The sequence below is a fragment of the Prionailurus bengalensis genome, chromosome D4 (genome assembly GCF_016509475.1).
Source record: "Prionailurus bengalensis isolate Pbe53 chromosome D4, Fcat_Pben_1.1_paternal_pri, whole genome shotgun sequence".
NCBI classification, from domain to species: Eukaryota; Metazoa; Chordata; class Mammalia; order Carnivora; family Felidae; genus Prionailurus; species Prionailurus bengalensis.
The window spans coordinates 90,579,555-90,598,696 of NC_057359.1; the positions used below are offsets into that span (position 1 = coordinate 90,579,555).

At 53.3% G+C, this 19,142-nt stretch overlaps 1 protein-coding gene across 3 annotated transcripts in view; it reads right to left on the minus strand.

Moving 5' to 3' along the window:
• The window catches only part of AK8 (adenylate kinase 8), a 128,092-nt gene that overhangs the window by 31,151 nt on the left and 77,799 nt on the right, over positions 1–19,142 (minus strand). For all 3 annotated transcript variants that reach the window (XM_043567003.1, XM_043567002.1, XM_043567004.1), the window contains one exon: positions 18,722–18,863. In XM_043567003.1, the coding sequence (XP_043422938.1) occupies positions 18,722–18,863 (142 nt within the window). The remainder of the gene's footprint in view (positions 1–18,721; positions 18,864–19,142) is intronic.

Sequence of the window (19,142 nt, forward strand, 5' to 3'; positions counted from 1 at the left end):
TGCCACGAGGGAGAAGGGAGGCGTCAGCCAAGCACGTGGGAGGGGTTCCCAGGCAAGTTTCCCCAGGAGGTGACAGGTAAGAGCTCCACATCCCATCCACAGGGGTTGAGAGAGGGCCTGAAAAGGCAGAGCAGTTCTGGGGGCAGGGGACGTGGGGCCGGGCCAGGAGCACCCGCCCCACCCCACCACTCCCTGCTGCGGACGCGAACTTCCTGCTCTTGGCCTCTCTGGCCTCCTGTTCCATGTGGGGTGAAATCAGGGACCTGAACCGGTCAGTGATCTCCAAGGATCCTTTGAAGTCTGAGCTTCTCTGCTGACATTCACCAGTTGCGAGGGCGACGCCGTGCTGAGTCGGAAACGTCTGGGGGAAGCTGGAAGCTTCTAGCCTAGCGGAACCCTCTCACTCCCAAGGCAGGGGGCCCGGTCTCGCTCCGCAGAAACTCCACGCGTGTGAGAGGAATGGATGGATGAGTGAGAGAATAAATGATTAAAGAGCAAGGGAAATGTGCTGCTAAGTGCGTTCACAGAAGGGCGCGAGCAAGGTTTTGCAGGAAGAGTTTTCCACAGTGGTTCTTCCAGGTGATCATGAGCTAACACAGCCAGCAGCCAGGGCGCCCATCTCCCATTTGTGACAAAGCTGAGCTTTTCTGCCCACTGCCACTTGCCACTCCTGCGAGGTAATCAGATCGCTGTTAATTAATAAAGCTGTCAGGTGAACCGTCCTCTCTGGTCATTAGTATCCTTCCAGAAAGAGAATCCTGCCGACGCCACCCCATCCGCCCCTCGGCTGGCGGCTCAATTAACTTAATGCTATGCAAATGACAGGCTCGGCTCATCATTAGCTTATAGCCCACGAATGTTAATCGCATAATTGGGCCTTCAACAGGGTAATTAGACACGAATTCGTCCATTAGTCTTACAAGGCTAATTATTGTTGAGAGGGGAGGGGGATGGTCCCAGAGCTCCGCAAGAAGAGGGGCATCTGGTTAAAGCAATCATGGGGGGGACCTTCTGCCAGGAACATGGCAGTCGAGGCCCATCTTCCCAAGGAAAAGGGGACCCTGGAAGGGCCTCGGGTGCCAGGCATGACTGCAAGGTGGACAATGGCTCACCGCCCTGGTGGGCTGGGACGCGGAAAAGAATATGGCACTTAAAACCAAAAATGGGACGCCTGGGTGGCTGAGTCGGTTTAGCATCTGACTCTTGACTTCAGCTCGGGTCCGGATCTCACTGTTTGTGGGTTCGAGCCCCACATCCGGCTCTGCAGTGACAGTGTGGAGTCTGCTTGCAATTCTCTCTCTACCCTCCCCCCAAATAAATAAATAAACTTCAAAACAAAAAATAAAAGGGGCGCCTGGGTGGCTCAGTCGGTTGAGCGTCCGACTTCAGCTCAGGTCACGATCTCGCGGTCTGTGAGTTCGAGCCCCGCGTCGGGCTCTGGGCTGATGGCTCGGAGCCTGGAGCCTGTTTCCGATTCTGTGTCTCCCTCTCTCTCTGCCCCTCCCCCGTTCATGCTCTGTCTCTCTCTGTCCCAAAAATAAATAAACGTTGAAAAAAAAGAAAAAAAAATTAAAAAAAAATTTTTTTTAATGTTTATTTATTTTTGAGAGAAAGACAGAGTGTGAGCAGGGGAGGGGCAGAGAGAGGGAGACACAGAATCGGAAGCAGGCTCCAGGCTCCAAGCTGTCAGCACAGAGCCCGACGCGGGGCTCGAGCTCACGAACCAAGCCACCCAGGCGCCCCTAAAATTCCTATGCTGAGCCCCGGTTCCTGGTATTTGGAGACAGAGTCTTTACAGGAGGCTCTGACCCCATCTGGTGTCCTGCAAGAGGAGGAAGTGTGGACACACAGGGCCCTGGGGACACACGAGCACATGAAGAGGCAGCACCAGGGTTGTCTGTGGGCCGAGGGGAGGGGCCTCCGAGGAGGCAACGCCTTGATCTAGGACTCCCAGCCTCCAGAACGTAGAGAAAGTTCGCTTCTGCCCTGCAAACACCACCGTCTGTGGCGCTCTGTTGTCGCTGCCCCGGGACTCACACAGGCTCCTAACAGGCATCCCTGTCTCCCCGTGTCCAAAACCAAGCCGGCGGCCCCCCAAGCCTGCTGCTCCTCTGCCTCTCATGTCGATGGCCAGCCCGCGCTTCCCAGACGCTCCGGCAAACACTGTGGAACTCTGCTCGAAGTCTCTCTCTCTCTCTCTCTCTCTCTCTCTCTCTCTCTCTCGCATGCCCCGCATCCAACCTGATTGCATCTGTTCTCCTCCAAAATACAGTCAGAGCCCGACTGCCTCCTAATAGGCCGTAATAGGCCATACCTCCTGCACGGCCACCACCCTGGGCCCATGGCACCAGGCTCTCTCAGCGGGATTCTTGCCCAGGGCCTCCCACCCGCCCTCCCCGCTTCCTCCTCCACCCTCGATCTCCTGCCATCGCCCACCATCCATGCACTCGTCTGCCCAGTCCCTCCGGGGCTCCCACCTGACTCACAGGAAAAGGCCAAGACCTCCAGGGGCCCCGTCCACTCCCTCACTCCTCCCTTCCCACTCCATCCCCAGTCCTTTGGCCACGATGCCTCTTAAGCTTGCCAAGCTCACTCCCACCTCAGGGCCTTTGCACTCGCTGTTGCCTGCACTGCCCTTCCCCAGGTCTTCACGCGATTGCTTTAAACCTCTGCTAACGTGTCCTCTTGGCAGAAAGGCCGTCCCGGACCACCTTTTACCCAACATACCGTCTCCTCCTCTGCCTCCCCACCGCCCACCTTCCTTACTCCCCTTTATCCTGCTTTACTGCTTTCTGTGGATCTCAGCCTATTAAGGATCTGTCAACTGCATGTGGCCTTTTCCCGCCCCGACTAGAATGTAAGCCGTGTGATGGGAACTGTTTAGCTCTCATTTCTCCTGGCTTCCCACAGCTTCAGCAGTACCCGCACGTAACGCATCTTCTGTGAATACGTGCTGCCTGTCAGGACAAAGTCACTCCCATCTTAGCTCGGAAAAAAACTGACGTCCGGAGATCATAACAGCCCGACCAGGCTCACAGAGCACGAAAGGGGCAAAGCCAGGCTTCCAGAGCCTCTGGTTGAAGCACCATGCTGTGAAGCGGCTTCCTATCACGGGAACGATGTACAGCGTCCCATGAAGGTGCAGAACAAGGAGAAGCATCAGGGGAGGCTTCCTGGAGGAGGCGGAGGTGGAGCTAAGCCTTGTAGAACAGGTAAGATACAGACAAAAACTGATGGTGTTCTGAAAGAAGCCAGTCACGAGCAAACACCCAGTGATTAGAAAGCAGGAAGGAGGCAGATGCGTTCGGGGCGTATGGGGCACGAACAGGAGGGGGGGGTGGGAAAGACAGATTTCTCCCTCCCCTGGTCCCCACCTTCCCTCCGCTCCGTGAGCAGGAATCCCAGACCTGGCAGGTCTTTTCTCGAGGCCTGCAGTCCTCTCCAGGGATCTAGAACCCACGCTTCATGAGACAGAGGCCCGAGAGAGAAAGGCGGGGGCGGGGGGCGGCGGGCAATGTCGGGGCCCCAGGATGGAGGCTCTGCTCCCGAGCCCAACGGGGTGTGGGGGCGTCTGGTGCACCTGCTCGTGGGGGCTGGGTGTGCGGTCTGGAATCTGCAGAGACCCCAAAGCCCACAAGGCAGCGATGCCCAGAGTTTCACGATCTCAGGAAAAGTGGAGCTGAACTTCTGTTTGTGGAAGACTTCCTTAAAAAGTTTTCCTTTTATTAAATAATTTCTGTGATATTTAGGGAGGAGAGTTTCGGGCTCGCAGGCGTCTGCCACCTGGACCTGGCGGAGGCCCAGGCTTTTACAGCACAACGCCCGGGTTCACCGGTTCAGCGCTTTATTTACGCCTCGGAGGAAGATGGAAAATTGAAGCACGCTCTGATGTCTCCCAAAGTCTCCTTTGGGTAAAGAAAAACAAACATGATATCTGCAAATCATTCCGGCGCCTCAGCCTGTTGCCTTACTCGGGGAAATGACTTGAAACGAACGGTTGAGCCTCGCGCCTGCCAAAACCGGGGGCGTCTCCATCAGAACCAGACTCAAATGCCAACCACCCCGGGCTCTGTTCTGTTAAAGGTCACCTGTCATTCTCCACCCAGGCATGGAGATTGCTCCGGAACTCCGATCGCCGTGGCGGGGAAGACACGTTTGTCTTCTCTGATGTCTTACTCACCACGGGCGCAGGCCCGCCTGTTACGGGTTGGGTAAAACCCACTGGACCCCTAATAAGGGCTTAGCATCCACAGGTGAGAATGAGATTGAGACGTGCTCTGCCGAGAAGGACAGTAAGCCTTGACGGGGGCCGGGGTGGGGGGGGGGGGGAGGTGACACAAGGGGGATTTTCTGACTGTGCAGGTTATCACACTCTGAAATAGGAGGTCGAGAAAAGTTGTCACTTTCTCCCAAAAGGACACGTTCACCCGGAACGCTGTGCCAAACGCAGAAGGTGGCCAAAGGACCCTGGAGATCTTTCCTAGACTCCTTACAGACAGCGGGGAAGCCGGGCCGACGCGGCAGGCAGGACCGGGCGCTCTCCGAAAATTCTTAGGAAATAACTTTTACCGGTATCGCCTGGTTAAGGAATAAGCTGAGTGTCCGTCTTTAACTAACAGAATTACCCACCAAGAAAACGCCACGCGGCCCCTTGTTGTATGTCTGCCCTGCCTCTTCCTAAAGATCCCCAGACAGCACCGACCCCACCTCTCGAGGTTCCTGGTCTCTCGCCGCCCGCACACCGGGCAGCCCGCCTTCAGAGCCCTCAGCTGCCCGTCCGGGACGGCAGAACCACGCCTGTGGTCGCCTGGATGGCTGGCTCGCTGGGAATCACTGTGTTCTTCCCTTCTGATAAACCCCGGAGGCCGCAGGGGAGGAGTTCAAAGGTAACGTACATCGTTGACGTCGCTTCCAAAGCAATTGCTCTCATGCTCTCAAAGGCAGACGACAGACCTAGCAACAGACGGGGGTTAACCCAGGAAGCAAGCGGCACGGACCTTCCACATTCGCTCAGAATCCTCCTCACCAGATTTTCTTACGCAAACACTGGAAATAAGTGCTAAAATGTCAACGGTCCCCAGGCTGGAAAATAATGGAAAAGCCTTCCTTCTTTCCCCTTCGGTTCTTCTTTACTGGAAGATTAAAATGCGGTGGCTGCAGGGGCCGTGGGCTGCCGGCCCCTTCACCACCATTACGGGCCACGTCCTGGGGGCTCGAGGCCCAGGGGTGCTCGTCCTTCCTTACTCCAGGCCGGGTGATCCAGCCGCCGCCTCTGGCAACCACGGCCTGGCCTCGCCTCCAGCCCCCAAGGTGGCCACCGAATTCCCATCCCCCGCTGGGATTTAGGTGGGCTACAGGTTAGTGCCAGGCTGCTCTCGGAGCCTGCGGGCAGCGTGTGAGCGGCCGGGCGCTAGCGACAGTGAGGAGAGCCGTGGAAACCTAGCTGGTGGCCGGGAAGATGATGCCTCGGGCACGTGGGGGCCGCCGGTGGATACGAAAGTGAGGACAAACTGGTCCACAGGACGGTGCCAGGACGCCAGAGCGCGCACGGGCAGGGTTTCAGACATGCTGGGGGGTCACCGCACAGTGGACCAAAGGGCTGCAGGGGTGGATGAACGGTCTTTGGGCCGAGCTTAAACCTCCTGAGGTTTGTCTCCCAAATCGCACCTTAACCGTGGAAGGTGGAGAAGGCGGAATTGGGCCAGGCCGGCACAGGACAGGTGCGACGCAGCATCTCACATGCCCTGTCTTGACCCAGTTTCAAAGTCTTGCCTGGGAATTCTCAATTTCCCTTCTGTGACACAGCTTGCTGAGTCCCCTCCACTCCCACCACTTCCCTACGGGGCTCCCACACTCCATCTGGGGACAGCCCCTATGCCCTGCCCCACCCCAGATTATTTAAATTAGCCAATCCACAGAGAGCTCGTAAAACCCAGCTGCACCGCCCCCCCCAGCCCCCTTGCCATCTGCAAGTGGCCACACGCAAGCGGCCTTCACCGCTCAGCGGCTCTTACCCGTCCCAGCGCAACCCCCAGTGTGGCCCGTGTGGCAGCCACCTCCTATTTGGAACTGCAAGTAAGCAAAAGTTCTGCCTCGCATCTGAGTGTCACTGTGTTGTGTCCAGCCGTCAAAAGAATCTTTAAACTGTGGGGCGCCTGGGAGGCTCAGTGGGTGAGGCAGCCGACTTCGGCTCAGGTCACGATCTCACGGTTCGTGAGTTGGAGCCCCGCATCGGGCTCTGGGCTGTCAGTGCAGATCCCGCTTCGGATCCTCTGTCCTTCTCTCTCTCTGCCCCTCTCCTGTTCGTGCTCTCTCTCTCCTTCTCAGGAATAATTTTAAAAACATTAATAAAAAAAAAAAAGGATCTTCAAATCGTATAAAACGATAGGGGTCTCCAACAAAAGTGTGATTTGTTTTTGTCTATTTGCAGAATCTTTCTTCTGCCCCACGCAGCGTGCCGCAGAGCTGGTGAGCAGGGAACCACCTTCCTCTGACCAGAGGGACACGGTCACAAGGGGCCACAAGGCCTCGCACCAGCCATCTCGGTGAGCTCCAATCTCTCTTCAGAAGCTCTGATCTCCATGGACAGGCTCGGAGTCCCCAGCACATTAGAAATAAGCATGGTTCGCTCGTATGGAGCCCCCGTGATGCCAGGCTCTGTGCAGAGGGTTTCCCTACACCATCTCCTCGAACCCCTCCACCTGATGTCCTAAAGGGTCCCGCCCCTGGTTGTCGGTTGAGGAAACTGAGGCACAGAGAGGCTAATAACCTGCCGCGGGAAAGTCAGGTTTCGCTTTGTAATCTATTGGCAACATCATCTTGGTGGCACAGAGCATTTTCCAATTCATAGACCCCTTCCATCCATGTTTTCCCAGCAAATACCTACTTGTGTCCGGCAGAGGGTGAGGTCAGAGGGTGGAGTTTTTACCCCATGAAGGGCACTGAGGCTCAGAAAGGTTAAGTCTCGGGGCACCTGGGTGGCTCAGTTGGTTAAACATCCGACTTCGGCCCAGGCCATGATCTCGCGGTTCATGAGTTTGAGCCCCGTGTTGGGCTCTGTGCTGACCGCTCGGAGCCCGGAGCCTGCTTCGGATTTTCTGTGTCTCCCTGTCTGGCCCCTCCCCGCTCGCACTCTGTCTCTCTGTCTCTGTCTCTCAAAAATAAATAAACGTTAAATGAACATTTTTTAAAAAAGAAAGGTTCAGGGCGCCTCAGTGGCTCAGTCGGTTGGGCGTCTGACTTCGGCTCACGTCACGATCTCGTGGCTGGTGGGTTTGAGCCCCGCATGGGGCTCGGCGCCTGGAGCCTGCTTTAGATTCCGTGTCTCCCTCTCTTTCTCTCTGCCCCTTCCCCACTCACACTCTGTCCCTCCGTCTCTTAAAAATAAACACTAAAAAATTAAAAAAAAAAAAAAAAAAAGAAAGGTTCAGTAGTGCCCCGACCGCTTGCCCCCGAGACGTGAAGTAGGTGTACAAAAACCACGCTGTGAACTGTTGGGCACCTTTGGGGGTGGGAAGGACGGCACAAAAGAGGCAGCTGCCCAGTGTCGCAGGACAGAGGACAGCCGGAGAGGCGAGGCCGTGGTCCGCCCCTACTCCCACCCCCATGTGCCACGCTGTCTCTTTCACTGTTGAGACAATCGCTACTTCCTCCAAAGCCCTTCGAGCCCTCCCCGCGCCACCCTCGTGGAACAAAGTCAGCGGGACCTGGGGAGCCTGGTGTGACGGCGGCCCGGTGACTCCGCTGTTAGGAGGGGTCTTGCGGCTGACGGTCTTCAAGAGAGACCTCTCTGCCAAAAACAAAGGTGCCCACAGAGCACACGGGGAACGATATGTATTCCAGCCCATGTCTGGTAAACTCTCAGACTAAGGCGGCAAGGCAGGGTCACTTGGGTTCTATTAGCTCAATTAATGAGGAGTAAGATAAGGCTAACACGCTGCTCGTCGGGCGGCTCAGCACAGAGCTGGAGTAATGGAGTTATTAACCTCAGTCAGCCACCGAATTGCGCGGCCGATTCCAACTCCATTTCCTGGTTCAGGCCTCCATTAATGGGCTGTTTATTATCCTTAATCCACGTAAGGATCAGCTGCGGAGATATGAGAGCTTCCTGGAAGGACCAAGTGATAATAAAAAAGAGAGAGAGAGAGCAGAGGAAGGTAAGAAATCCCCTCTATCTTGCATTTTAATTGTTCTCCAGTCCCACTGCCGTCTGTCCCCCCGGAGCTCACAGCGCCCTTCTCACTTTGGAACACGCTAGAAAAGGCAAAGCCATCATCCAGGGCTTTCACTGTGTTGTCCCCGAACATACAGCGTCATACGGAACTCAAAAGAACAAGTTTCGAAATCAAATTAGAGAGCTCCGGCGTGGAAACTACAGACCAGTCCAGTTTTTATTTTCACAATGCCGTCTCACTCCACTGTCTCATATTTTGCAGAATCAAAACCGAGGAATCAAACCAGCGTTCAGCAGACCAATTTAGCAACACCCATTAAACGCCCTGACGGTGACCCTCCGGTTTGCCTGGCCCCACGAGGTCCTTGTGGACAAAGGGCGAGTGCCTCTCAGTCTTTTTCAGGGTCATTCTCCTGTGCCACGTGCCGCCGGCTGAATAAGGAGCCAACTGCCCCAAGTTCAGCCCACCCCGATCTTTAAGATGCCTTCTGTGGGTAAGAAAAGCAAACAGCTACTAGAGGAAAAAAAATATTTTTAGGCTATCGGGAAATCATGTGTGCCAACCCATAACAAGGAGACACAGCAAATACGCCCTGACGGCCATCCCTTCTGAGTCCGTTTGCCATTTTGGTTTCTTTTTATCTTGAACAGGAATTCAAAATCACGCGAGTGACTACCAGAAACGTTTTGACGCTCCTGACTGTGTGGACGAATCTGCAGCCTGCCCATGCCGGGTGTGTGTGTGTGTGTGTGTGTGTGTGTAATACACTATCACGCACACACACCCTGTTTTCTCTCTAGGACGGTAGTGCCGTGAGGGTGAAAAGAGTAGAGGCTATTGCCCCGTTTGACACATAGGAAGCCGAGATGAAAGTAGTGTTTTTCAAGCCGGCCCGCTGGGGTGAATGTCAATCACATCGCAGAAAGGACAGAACGGAACCGCTCGGAGCAGGCGCTGGGTTCAGGCCTGGTCTGTTCCGTGGGGTCTAAGGCTTCCCCAAGCCAAGTGCCTTTCGCAGAAAAAGCCTGCTTTCTGGGGCCGTTGAGAGGATCTGCAGTGAGATGTAAAGAAACCTGTAATTGGCACTCGGGTATCACCCTCATTCTCAGCAGGATGAGGAGGACGGTGGGGGGGGGGGGTGCAGGGGAACCAGGAGGGGAGGAAGTGTCCTCAGAGGGAGGGATTCTCGTCAGCGCCAGCGGCAGCCTGGGACCGGCCCGAGATGTCCCTGGCCTTGCTTCAAGGGTCTGGCCCCCAGACACCAGACGCGCTTCTCTGGACGGGGGTGGGGTTCCCAGCCCCTAGGGGCCTGGCGCTGGTGTTTGCCAACCGGCTCCCCTCCCTGGTCTGCCCTCCGTTCCCTGGAGGAAACGGCCATGGGTTTAGCAAAGCCGACGACGCACCAGGCACCAAGTGGGAGCCGAATGCAAGGAGCGGGGACTGGTCACTGCTTTCCCAAGGCTCCTCTGGGCTCCTCTGGATGTGGGACACCCTGACCCGCTAGTTTACAAAATGATGATGAATAAAAATCCCGAAGCACCACCACTCTCTCAAAGGAACCCTGTGAGCAGTTTTCCATTTGCATACAAGGAGCTGGGACACAAAAGCTCGTCTAAAACCTGGTCCTTGGGGGATTGCTTTACAGACCCCAAAGTTAGGGCACCGAAACAGAAAAAGAGAAAGAGTAAAGAAGACCGCGTCGTAAATAAATTCCACTCGCTCAGCCGGGGTCCCCTCCTTTACCCTCTTCCCCAGCGATTTCCAAGGAATGCCGCGGCAGCTCTGACCTCGGGCTGGCCTCGCAGCCAGACAGGACGGGGGGCCTTGGCTGCCCAGCCACGTAGCAGGGGAGGGAAGTTCAAGGCCACAGCTTGCCCCGCCCCTCTTCGCCCCACTGAGGGGGAGGGAGGGGGTGCGGAAACCCAGCCTGTCTGCTCCCCGGCAAACTTCCCGACATCAATCAGAATCCTCTACTCCCTCTCTATGGTAAACATTAATTTTAAAGGGAAGGACCACGCCACAAACTTGCTGCATGAAATGAATTATTTTACAGCCAGGCGGAGGGCAGAGTCTGGATACAGCCTCGGATAGCTCTTTCTTTGTTTCTTTCTTTTTCTTCTTCCTTTTTTTTTTTTCTTTCTTTTTTTTTTTTTTTACTATGATGATGTTTTAACAAACTTTATAGCCCATTTTATTTTGTTCTCAAATAACTTTTTCTCCTTCTTTGCAACACATCAATTACTTGGTCTGTTTCCCTCACCGTGTGATGTTGGAATCTAGAGATTGATATTGCTTGGCAGAATATAATTTAGTATTATGTGCCACGGGTTTATGAGGTAGGAGTCAAACAAAACATTGCGTTTGAACACTATCCATTTATTAGCTCTGAGAAGAGATTTATATTTGACAAGGAGACAATAACTTTGTTTTCTGATAAGCCAGAGAGGTCTATTTCGGTGTCCGACACGGATCAGCTTCCCCTTCTCCAATAACTCTATTTACTGGCATGAATATATTTTAATAATAAAATTGATATATATGTAAATTTATTTTAATCTAATTTCATCGAACCCTCCTAAAAAAAAAAAGAGGCTTTGTAGATTGTTTTCATGTCTGAATTATAGATTTCTGTATCGTATTCCCAGATTGATTTCTAGGCTATAATTCTGCCAAGGTTTCCTCCTGGTGTCAGAAACAGCAACGCCACAGCTAGACTGCTTTATAATTGGCATCACAACCGAGCCAGAATTACAGCCCCGATATTCATGCCAATGCCAGGCGGGCTCATTTTAGAATATTTCTCGCTTTCTCAGCCTGGATCTGGACTTGAAGGTTTATGGCTAAAATTACCTTCTGCGTTAATCATAAAAATGTTCATTGAAGGCTGAGGTGGGGGGGAATGGAGTAGTCAGACCCGAGGCGGAGGAGAAGGAGGAGAGGAAAATAAGGAAAGGTGATGAACAGGGGTGACGATGAGACCTGTGTTGGAAACAAACACGTTTTTCCCTGTTTGGCCTCCGCCCTGGGGGTCAAATAAATTAAATCAGCATTGTTTACTAAGTCTTTAGAACCTGAGTTTATTGGGGAATGGAGAAATACTCCCTCGCAAACCTGCCCTAAATCAGAGAGCTTCTTGAGTATTCTCCCCCTGTGTGCTTCTGAATAAACACGGTGCCCTCGCCTGTCTACAACTGCCGTTTCCTCCCTCGGGGCTCAGAAGAATCGAGCACTGGATCCTTGCCTCCAGCCTCCCCCAAAGTGACCGTTCTGCAATTTCCCAGAGCCTTTCATCTTCAGGCAGATGACCCCCTTGCACAGAAGCTAGCCCACTGGCACCCTAGTGTGTTAAGCTGCCAGAACACGAAGGGTGGACACTTAGCCCCATGGCCCTGTGGCCCCTGGAGGTCCTCAGACAACACGGGTAGTAAGACAGGAAGCCCCGGACGGCCGTTTGCCCCAGAACCAGACGTCTCCGCCTCCCGCAGGAAGCCCTCCGGCCTCAACTCTAGGGGTTGAGGAGAATGCCCCCCCCCCCACCCAGAGGGCCGCCTCCTAATCCCCAGAATGTGGGAATCTGTTACTTCCCCTGGCAAAAGGGATTCTGCGGATATGATTCAGATAAAGACCCTGACATGGTCAGATTATCCCGGAGTTTCTGGGTGGGCCCAATCTAACCCCGTGGGTCCTGAAAGCCTGAGAAGTGTCCCCAGCTCTGGTCAGGGGGAGACGTGACTATGTCCGCATGTGCAACGTTGCTGGCTTTGGAGACGAAGGGGTCCCGGGGCCAAGGACGGTGGGCAGCCTCCTGGTAAGGGTGAGGAGATGAATTCTTCCCAGAGCTTCCAGAAAGGGACACAGCCTGCCGACTACTGATTTTAGGCCTACAGCACTGGGTGACGATAGATTTGTGTTGTTTAAGCCACCAAGTTTGTGGGGATTTATTAAAGCAGTCGCAGAAATAAAATAATATACCAACTCATGCCATTCTTAGGCAAAAGACAGGCCTATTATTCAAGGACAAATTGTTGGCAAAAGACAAGCATCTTGACATGCTTCCCAAAAAATGGTGATAGATAGATAGATAGATAGATAGATAGATAGATAGATAGAAAGGAAGAAAGAAAGAAAGGCAGGCAAGGAGGGAGGGAGGAAGGAAGAGAAGGAAAAAAAATAGAGAGAGACAATGAATACCCTTTGGAAGAAAAATTACTCCAGGAAACCTAAGCACATTTTTCAATCAAGACTTATCAATACACTCAACACAATTTAGGAAAAACAGACTCTACCGTGGAAGAAATCACGGAAAAGGTGCAAGATAGAAGAGGAGATGAGCAAAAGCTGACAGACTTAAGGGAGAAAATAAAGGGAAACATAAAAACATTATAGAGGGGCGCCTGGGTGGCTCAGTCGGTTGAGCGTCCAACTTCAGCTCGGGTCATGATCTCACAGCTCATGAGTTCGAGCCCCGCGTCGGGCTCTGGGCTGATGGCTCAGAGCCTGGAGCCTGCTTCGGATTCTGTGTCTCCCTCTCTCTCTGCCCCTCCCCTGCTCGTTCTGTCTCTCTCTGTCTCTCTCTAGCTCTCAAAAATAAATAAACGTTAAAAAAAATTTTTTTAAAGCGTTATAGAAACGAAAAACCAGGGGCCATGAGACAGTAACACAACAGAACATAGTTGAAGTTATCATGAAGGACAGATGGGAAACGAACAAGACATGAAAGCTACTAGAAAAAAATTCCCAATTATGGAAAACAGATGATAGCTATCCGACACGCACATGAGTGGTCTTCCTGGAGAAGAGGGCCAAGCAAATGAGCCAGGAAAATAGTAATATGTGTACTAGAAGAATGTCCTCCTGAAATAACGTACCCGGATGAGATGCATAAGATCTCAGGGAAAAGTCATCAAGAGAAGCAAGACTGAGGTCTAGCCAGTGTAAATGAACTTGGGGGGTGGGGGGAGAGCACGCGAGGGCACCCAGACAGAAGACGCGCTTGACCCACCGCCCCCGGGGAACTCCTGCAGCCCCAGAGACGGCCGAGGGCAGTGTGGAAATGATCCAGGAGTGCCGGTGGGGAAGAAATTTGACCCAACGGTTCTTCACTTTGCCAGATGTTGTTCACAAATAAAGGTAACAGAAAGGCACTCTCAAACGGGCAAGAATTTAGGAAGTCTAGCATGCACGTGCCCCGGCTGAAAATGCATCACAGACGACCCATTCAAAGGACAGACGAATCAAAATTGGTAAATGGGGGTTTGCATTACGGAAATAGCTGATGTTGAACTCTGAATCCGGTTGAAGACAGGGAACTAAAAGCTCACAAGTGTCATAATTATTGCTGGAGACAACATCATCGTTACATCTCTAGAAAGAAACGCTTAGCAATCTTAAAAACAGGAATGTGTGTCCCACAGACTGGCACAGAACAGCCTGAGGACGTGTGTCCCCGCCTGCCCCTCTTCACAACAGAGAGTGGACCGGCAGGGGCGAAGAGGGAGCACGTGGGGGAGCACTCTCTCTTTCTCCTGCACGTGACAGTCGAGAGCCTCTGTTTCATTTGACAAAGTGAGACGCACAAGCCTAACCGTGTACATGAAATGTACAAAGCGTGCTGGAGGCACAGACCACCGTCCACACGGATTAGCGGAGAGAAGAGAAGGTAACAACTGAGTAAGAAAAGTCAAAGAAAACACAAACCAGGAAGAAAAGACTCAGTCGGCGGACAGGTGGAGCGTGCGACTCTTGATCTCTTGGGGTCGTGAGTTCGAGCCCCACATTGAGTGTAGCGTTTACTGAAAAAATAAGTAAATAAACTAAAGAAAAAAAAAAGATGGAAAACCCAGGGTGCCTGGGTGGCTCCGTTGATTGAGCGTCTGACTTCAGCTCAGGTCATGATCTCGTGGGTTGTGGGTTCGAGCCCCGCATCTGGCTCTGTGCTGACAGCTCAGAGCCTGGAGCCTGCTTCGGATTCTGTGTCTCCCTCTCTCTCTGCCCCTCCCCTGCTCATGCTCTGTCTCTCTCTCTGTCTCAAAAAATAAATAAACATTAAAAAAATTTTTTTTAAGATGGGAAACAAAGGAAGCCCCAGTGAAGCATAAAATAAAGTGATAAAGGCAAAAATAAGTGGGATATTTTCAGCTATTCAAGGAATAAAAAAAAAGCAGGTTGAGTAAAAAAAACACATTAAGCCCAATTTCATTCTGTCCGCACAATAACAAAAAATAAGGGAAGCAAACTAGTTGAAACTAAAAGTGGGTCTACACAGGTGCCACAAAGAGGCCGCGGGCTGAGTTCCAAGTACGAATGTCACATTGAAACATGCACCAAACTGTTTCCTCCCAAAGCACACCCCCACCCCCCCGCGAAAAAATGACTCAAGGGGCTTTAGAAACCGACCCGACGTGACAGAGAGAACGGAGGAAGGGGACACGGACACAAAATGTCCGGGGCTGGAAAGCAGGTGTGCAGGGGGCAACCAGCTGCAGAGACCCCAACGGCCAACCCCGAGTCAGCAGTAGGAACGGCTGAGGACAAACTCAGCGCTCACCAGCAAACCCTCAAAGGCTCAGGCACAGGCGCCACTCTGGAACCGGCGGCTGAAATAAGGAGAACTGGTTGAAGAGATTAAGCCCCAGATCGCCTCCTCACACCGTCTTGCTGGGCCAGTGTCTCTCCTCCTCCACTTGGGCAGAAATGGAAGGTTTCTGCTCTAGAGAAGGTACAGTTCGGGCTCCTTGGGCCGAGGAATGCCAAGCACAGGTCAGAGCTTGCATCTGTACCGAAATTAGGGGAAATAAATAAAAAATATGCACATGGCCTGCAGCACGTGATGCCTCCTTCCGTTTCCGCCTGCCTCCCACTGTCCTGCTCCCCCCTGGACCCCAGAACGTCACCATCCGGCAGGAGGCTGAACGAGTCCTCTTGGACAAAGCTGAGCAGCATGGGGGAGTTAGGCGGAGGGTTCTGCATAAATGGCCCCAAGAGACCGCCCTTCCATGAAGACAAAGTCCACGGGCCACAAGGTCCCACCCACTAACATCTTAATCCCCTACTCTAACACTGGAGCAAACCACCAAGGGTGACCTGACATCTGAAAAACAATCAGACCGACCAACCAACAAGAGAATCTACTGAGAAAGGACGAGGCCAAGACAGACAGAACCTTGGAGCACGTGGCTGGCTCGGTTGGTTGAACGTCCGGCTCTCGGTTTCGGTTCAGGTCATGATCTCACAGTTTGTGAGTTCAAGCCCCGCATTGGGCTCTACGCTGACAGCGGAGGCTGCTTGGGATTCTCTCTCTCCCTCTCTCTCTGCCCCACCCCTGTTCCCTCTCTGTCTCGAAATAAATAAGTTAAGAAAAAAAAAAAGACTGACAAAACTTTAACAGAAAGGGGAAACCCCCACCTCCTGCAATGACAAGCCTGTCACGAACATTTCCAGAGATAGAATAATTCATTTAACAAGATCAATAAAATTTAAAAGGAACATTCCAGATTAGCTTCGGGGCCAACCAAGTAAACCAGACCCACACCAAAGAAACGAATGAAATCTTATAGTGAAGTTTTACGACCCTGGGGATAGAGGAAAGATCTACCAAGTTCCAGAGAGAAGAAAAAACGCCACGTTACGAAGAACCAGGAACCACACCGGCATTGGGCTTCTTAACGGCAATTCAAAATGGCGGAGGGAAAGCGACTGGGGTAATTCGTGGCCCCACCAACCGACCCCGCAAGTAGGAAGGTAGGATAAGGGTACTTCGGGCCGTACCGAGTCTCAAAAAATTTATCTCCCACACAACCTTTCTCAGGAAGCTACCGATGGATGTGCTTGACCAAAACAAGGCAGTAAACCGAGAGAAAGAAAATCGGGAGACGTGGAAACAAGCTTCCTCACGTGGGAGGGGGGCGAAGGGAACCTTCGGGTGCTCGTGCACGGGAGCATCGGGATGACTGTGCACCAGTGGAGGGGGTGGAGGGGGACCTCTTCAGTCTGGAACAAGCGTGTTGAGGACATGACAGCCTCCTTCTGTCAAAACCACCGTTTTTTAAAATTCATTTTTTTATGTTTATTTATTTTGAGAGACAGAGAGAGCAGAGGAGGGGCAGAGACAGAGAGGGAGACAGAGAATCCCAGGCAGGCTCCGTGCTGTCAGTGCACAGCCAGATACGGGGCTTGAACTTGAGAACCGATGAGGTCATGACCTGAGCCGAAACCAAGAGTCAGACGCTTAACCGGCTGAGCCACCCAGGCGCCCCTAAAACCACCTTTTTAACTCGAGGAACAGCTGGAGGCCAGACGGAGGAAGAGTATGGGGCTCGGAAAACAGGAGAAGGACAAAGAAACTCCCGTGATGCCACAGTGGGTAAGTCTGACAACAGCCATGCCGTCAGCCAAGAGGAAACAAAACAAAAAAAACAGTCCAACCGAGAGAGGAGAATCAGAGGAAAAGAAAAAGCCTGCGGCCGACAGATTACACAGCCCGACGGACCTTGTGGCAAACTATTCGGAGGGGCTCTAATAAGGAGTGGAACTAGTTAGCACATAGATACAAAGAAAGGTAGGCAAGCGAAAAAGCAAGGTGATTGTGAGCTTCAGGAACGACGAAATAAGAAAAATTTAAAAAGGCAAAACAGACCAAAAGGCGCGCCTTCCGGTGGAGCTGGCCCCCGAGAGCGGCTGTTCTAGAAGAATCAGTGTGTGCCTTCTACCTCTCTGGCCAGAACCTGGGAGGTCCTGAGGCAGACTGCAACACAGACTCTCTCTCTCTCTCTCTCTCTCTCTCTCTCTCTCTCTGATACCAATGTTTTGCTACTGAGGAGGGGCACAGGGGGCGCTCAGACACCCCACGGCCGTGTCAAAGACGGTCACTTCCGTCAGGGCAACATTTCACAAGGAACACATCGCTGACCCAAGCCTTTGTGAACTGCGTAACACGGCACCGACACACATAAAGCAAAAGCTGCAGGAAATAAGGGAACAAGAGAAATTAGTAAAAATGCGCTGTTAGCGGGAAGTCAGCAAATCAGTCCTTGACAGGATGACAGACACAAAAAACAAATCCAGCAATGAGGAGACAAGGACAGAGGGGATCGAGGAGGACCTAAGGGGCGCCGGCTGGCTCAGTCAGGGGAGCATGTGTCTCTCGATCGAGGGGTCGTGGGTTCGAGCCCCACGTCGGGTGTACAGATGACTAAAAAAAATAGACTTAGAAAAGAAAAAGTGTGACTTAATAATGTATATTTAATTCTATAACTTCAAATTTAAAATACACATTCTTGGGGTGCCTGGGTGGTTCAGTCGGTTGAGCGTCCGACTTCGGCTCAGGTCATGATCTCGCGGTTCGTGAGTTCGAGCCCCGCGTCGGGCTCTGGGCCGACGGCTCGGAGCCTGGAGCCTGCTCTGGATTCTGTGTCTCCCTCTCTCCCCCTCCCCTGCTTGTGCACGCTCTCTCTCTCACTCTCTCTCCCCCTCTCAAAAGTAAGCAAGCATTAAAAAATTTATAAAATACACATTCTTTTCAAATACTGTCGAATAGCCTTCCACAGAATGCCAATAATTTTTATTTTAAATTCGAGGTTGCACTTCAACAACTTCTCCACACGCCACGTGAAGATAAAAAGCCAATAACGAAAAGCTGACATGATAACAATAAGATGCCAAGTACCTAGAAACGCAAAAACTCTCCCAAACCAAGTCGCAGTCTCTGCTACAAGGGACCCCAAAACAGCCAGATACCTAGCAGGTTCCTTAATTGTTGCCACCGTGTGCAGGTTAGGACCAACCAGAGAAAGCCACATATGGTCCCCCGGCCAAGCACACGGGGCGCCCCGCTTCGAGGTGGCCGCCCCCCCACCCGGCCTCCCAGGGCAGCAGCTCGGGCAGGGCGCACCCGGGAGGCCTTCCCGCTCCGCTGCCGGCCTCCGGGCCGCTGCCGAACCCGAGCGGCGTGGCGACTCCCTCGCCAGAGCGAGCTCAGACTCCTTAGCCTTGCTTGTTTCCACTGGAACCCTCCTCATTTCCTCCCACAGTACACACAGTGACGGCGTGCTCTCCGGTGCACGTCAGCGGAGGAGGAACGCGATGTTCCACGACATTGGACGCTGTTTTGGAACAAATGGCCAACCATCTGGGGAGGAAGTGCTCAGCCCGTGCCCCATACCCGCATCAGGATACATGTCCGATGCACCGAAGGTTTAAACGTAAACCATGCAAGAGGAGAAACGGCAGAAGGAGACATCCGTTCACTGGCACAATCCCCTGGGGAAGGCGAGGCTGTCTGGGGTGGGTCGGCATTCACGGGCGAGCAAGTTCGGGTCCCGCGAGGTAAGTGACAGAGCCGGGACCTGAACCCAAGCCTGACTCCTAGTTCACGGGGCAAACAGGGCGGGTGGCCGGGGATGGGGTGGCAGGGGGGCGTTGAAGAGCCATGCCACTGCAGGGGCAGTGGAGCTTCTGGTAAACCGCAAGCTGTCACCGGGACCTCGTCAGCCGAGCCCCTGGGGAGGGGGTGCCCAGTGGCAGCGACCTTCCGGAAGGGGGCGGCTTACCTGCTGGGCTGGTGGCCCAGGCTGTGCAGCATGTGCGCCTGGTCCGGGTCTCTCGGGAAGCCGTGCAGCACCCACCCCTTCTGAACGCTGTCCTGCTGGCTCAGCCTCTGGTCCAGCACCTTCATGATGATGCTGTCAGGGACTGCAGGGAGAGGAGGGCGGGCGGTCACGCTGTCATCCTGGGCACCGCTCCTGACCCAACGGGAGGGTGAGGGAGCATCGGCGGCCTGGGGGCCGTGGGTTTCCTAACTTTCCTTGACTCCAGATTGACCTGGTGAAGGGTCGGGTTGGGGTAGACAAGGCTGCGGGTGCCCAGGTCCCGCCCAGGTCCCTCCCAGGTCCCAGCAATTGGAGGAACGCAGGCCGTGGGAGAAGGGAAACCGCACTGGATGACCCTGACCTTGATCTTGACCCTCCCCTG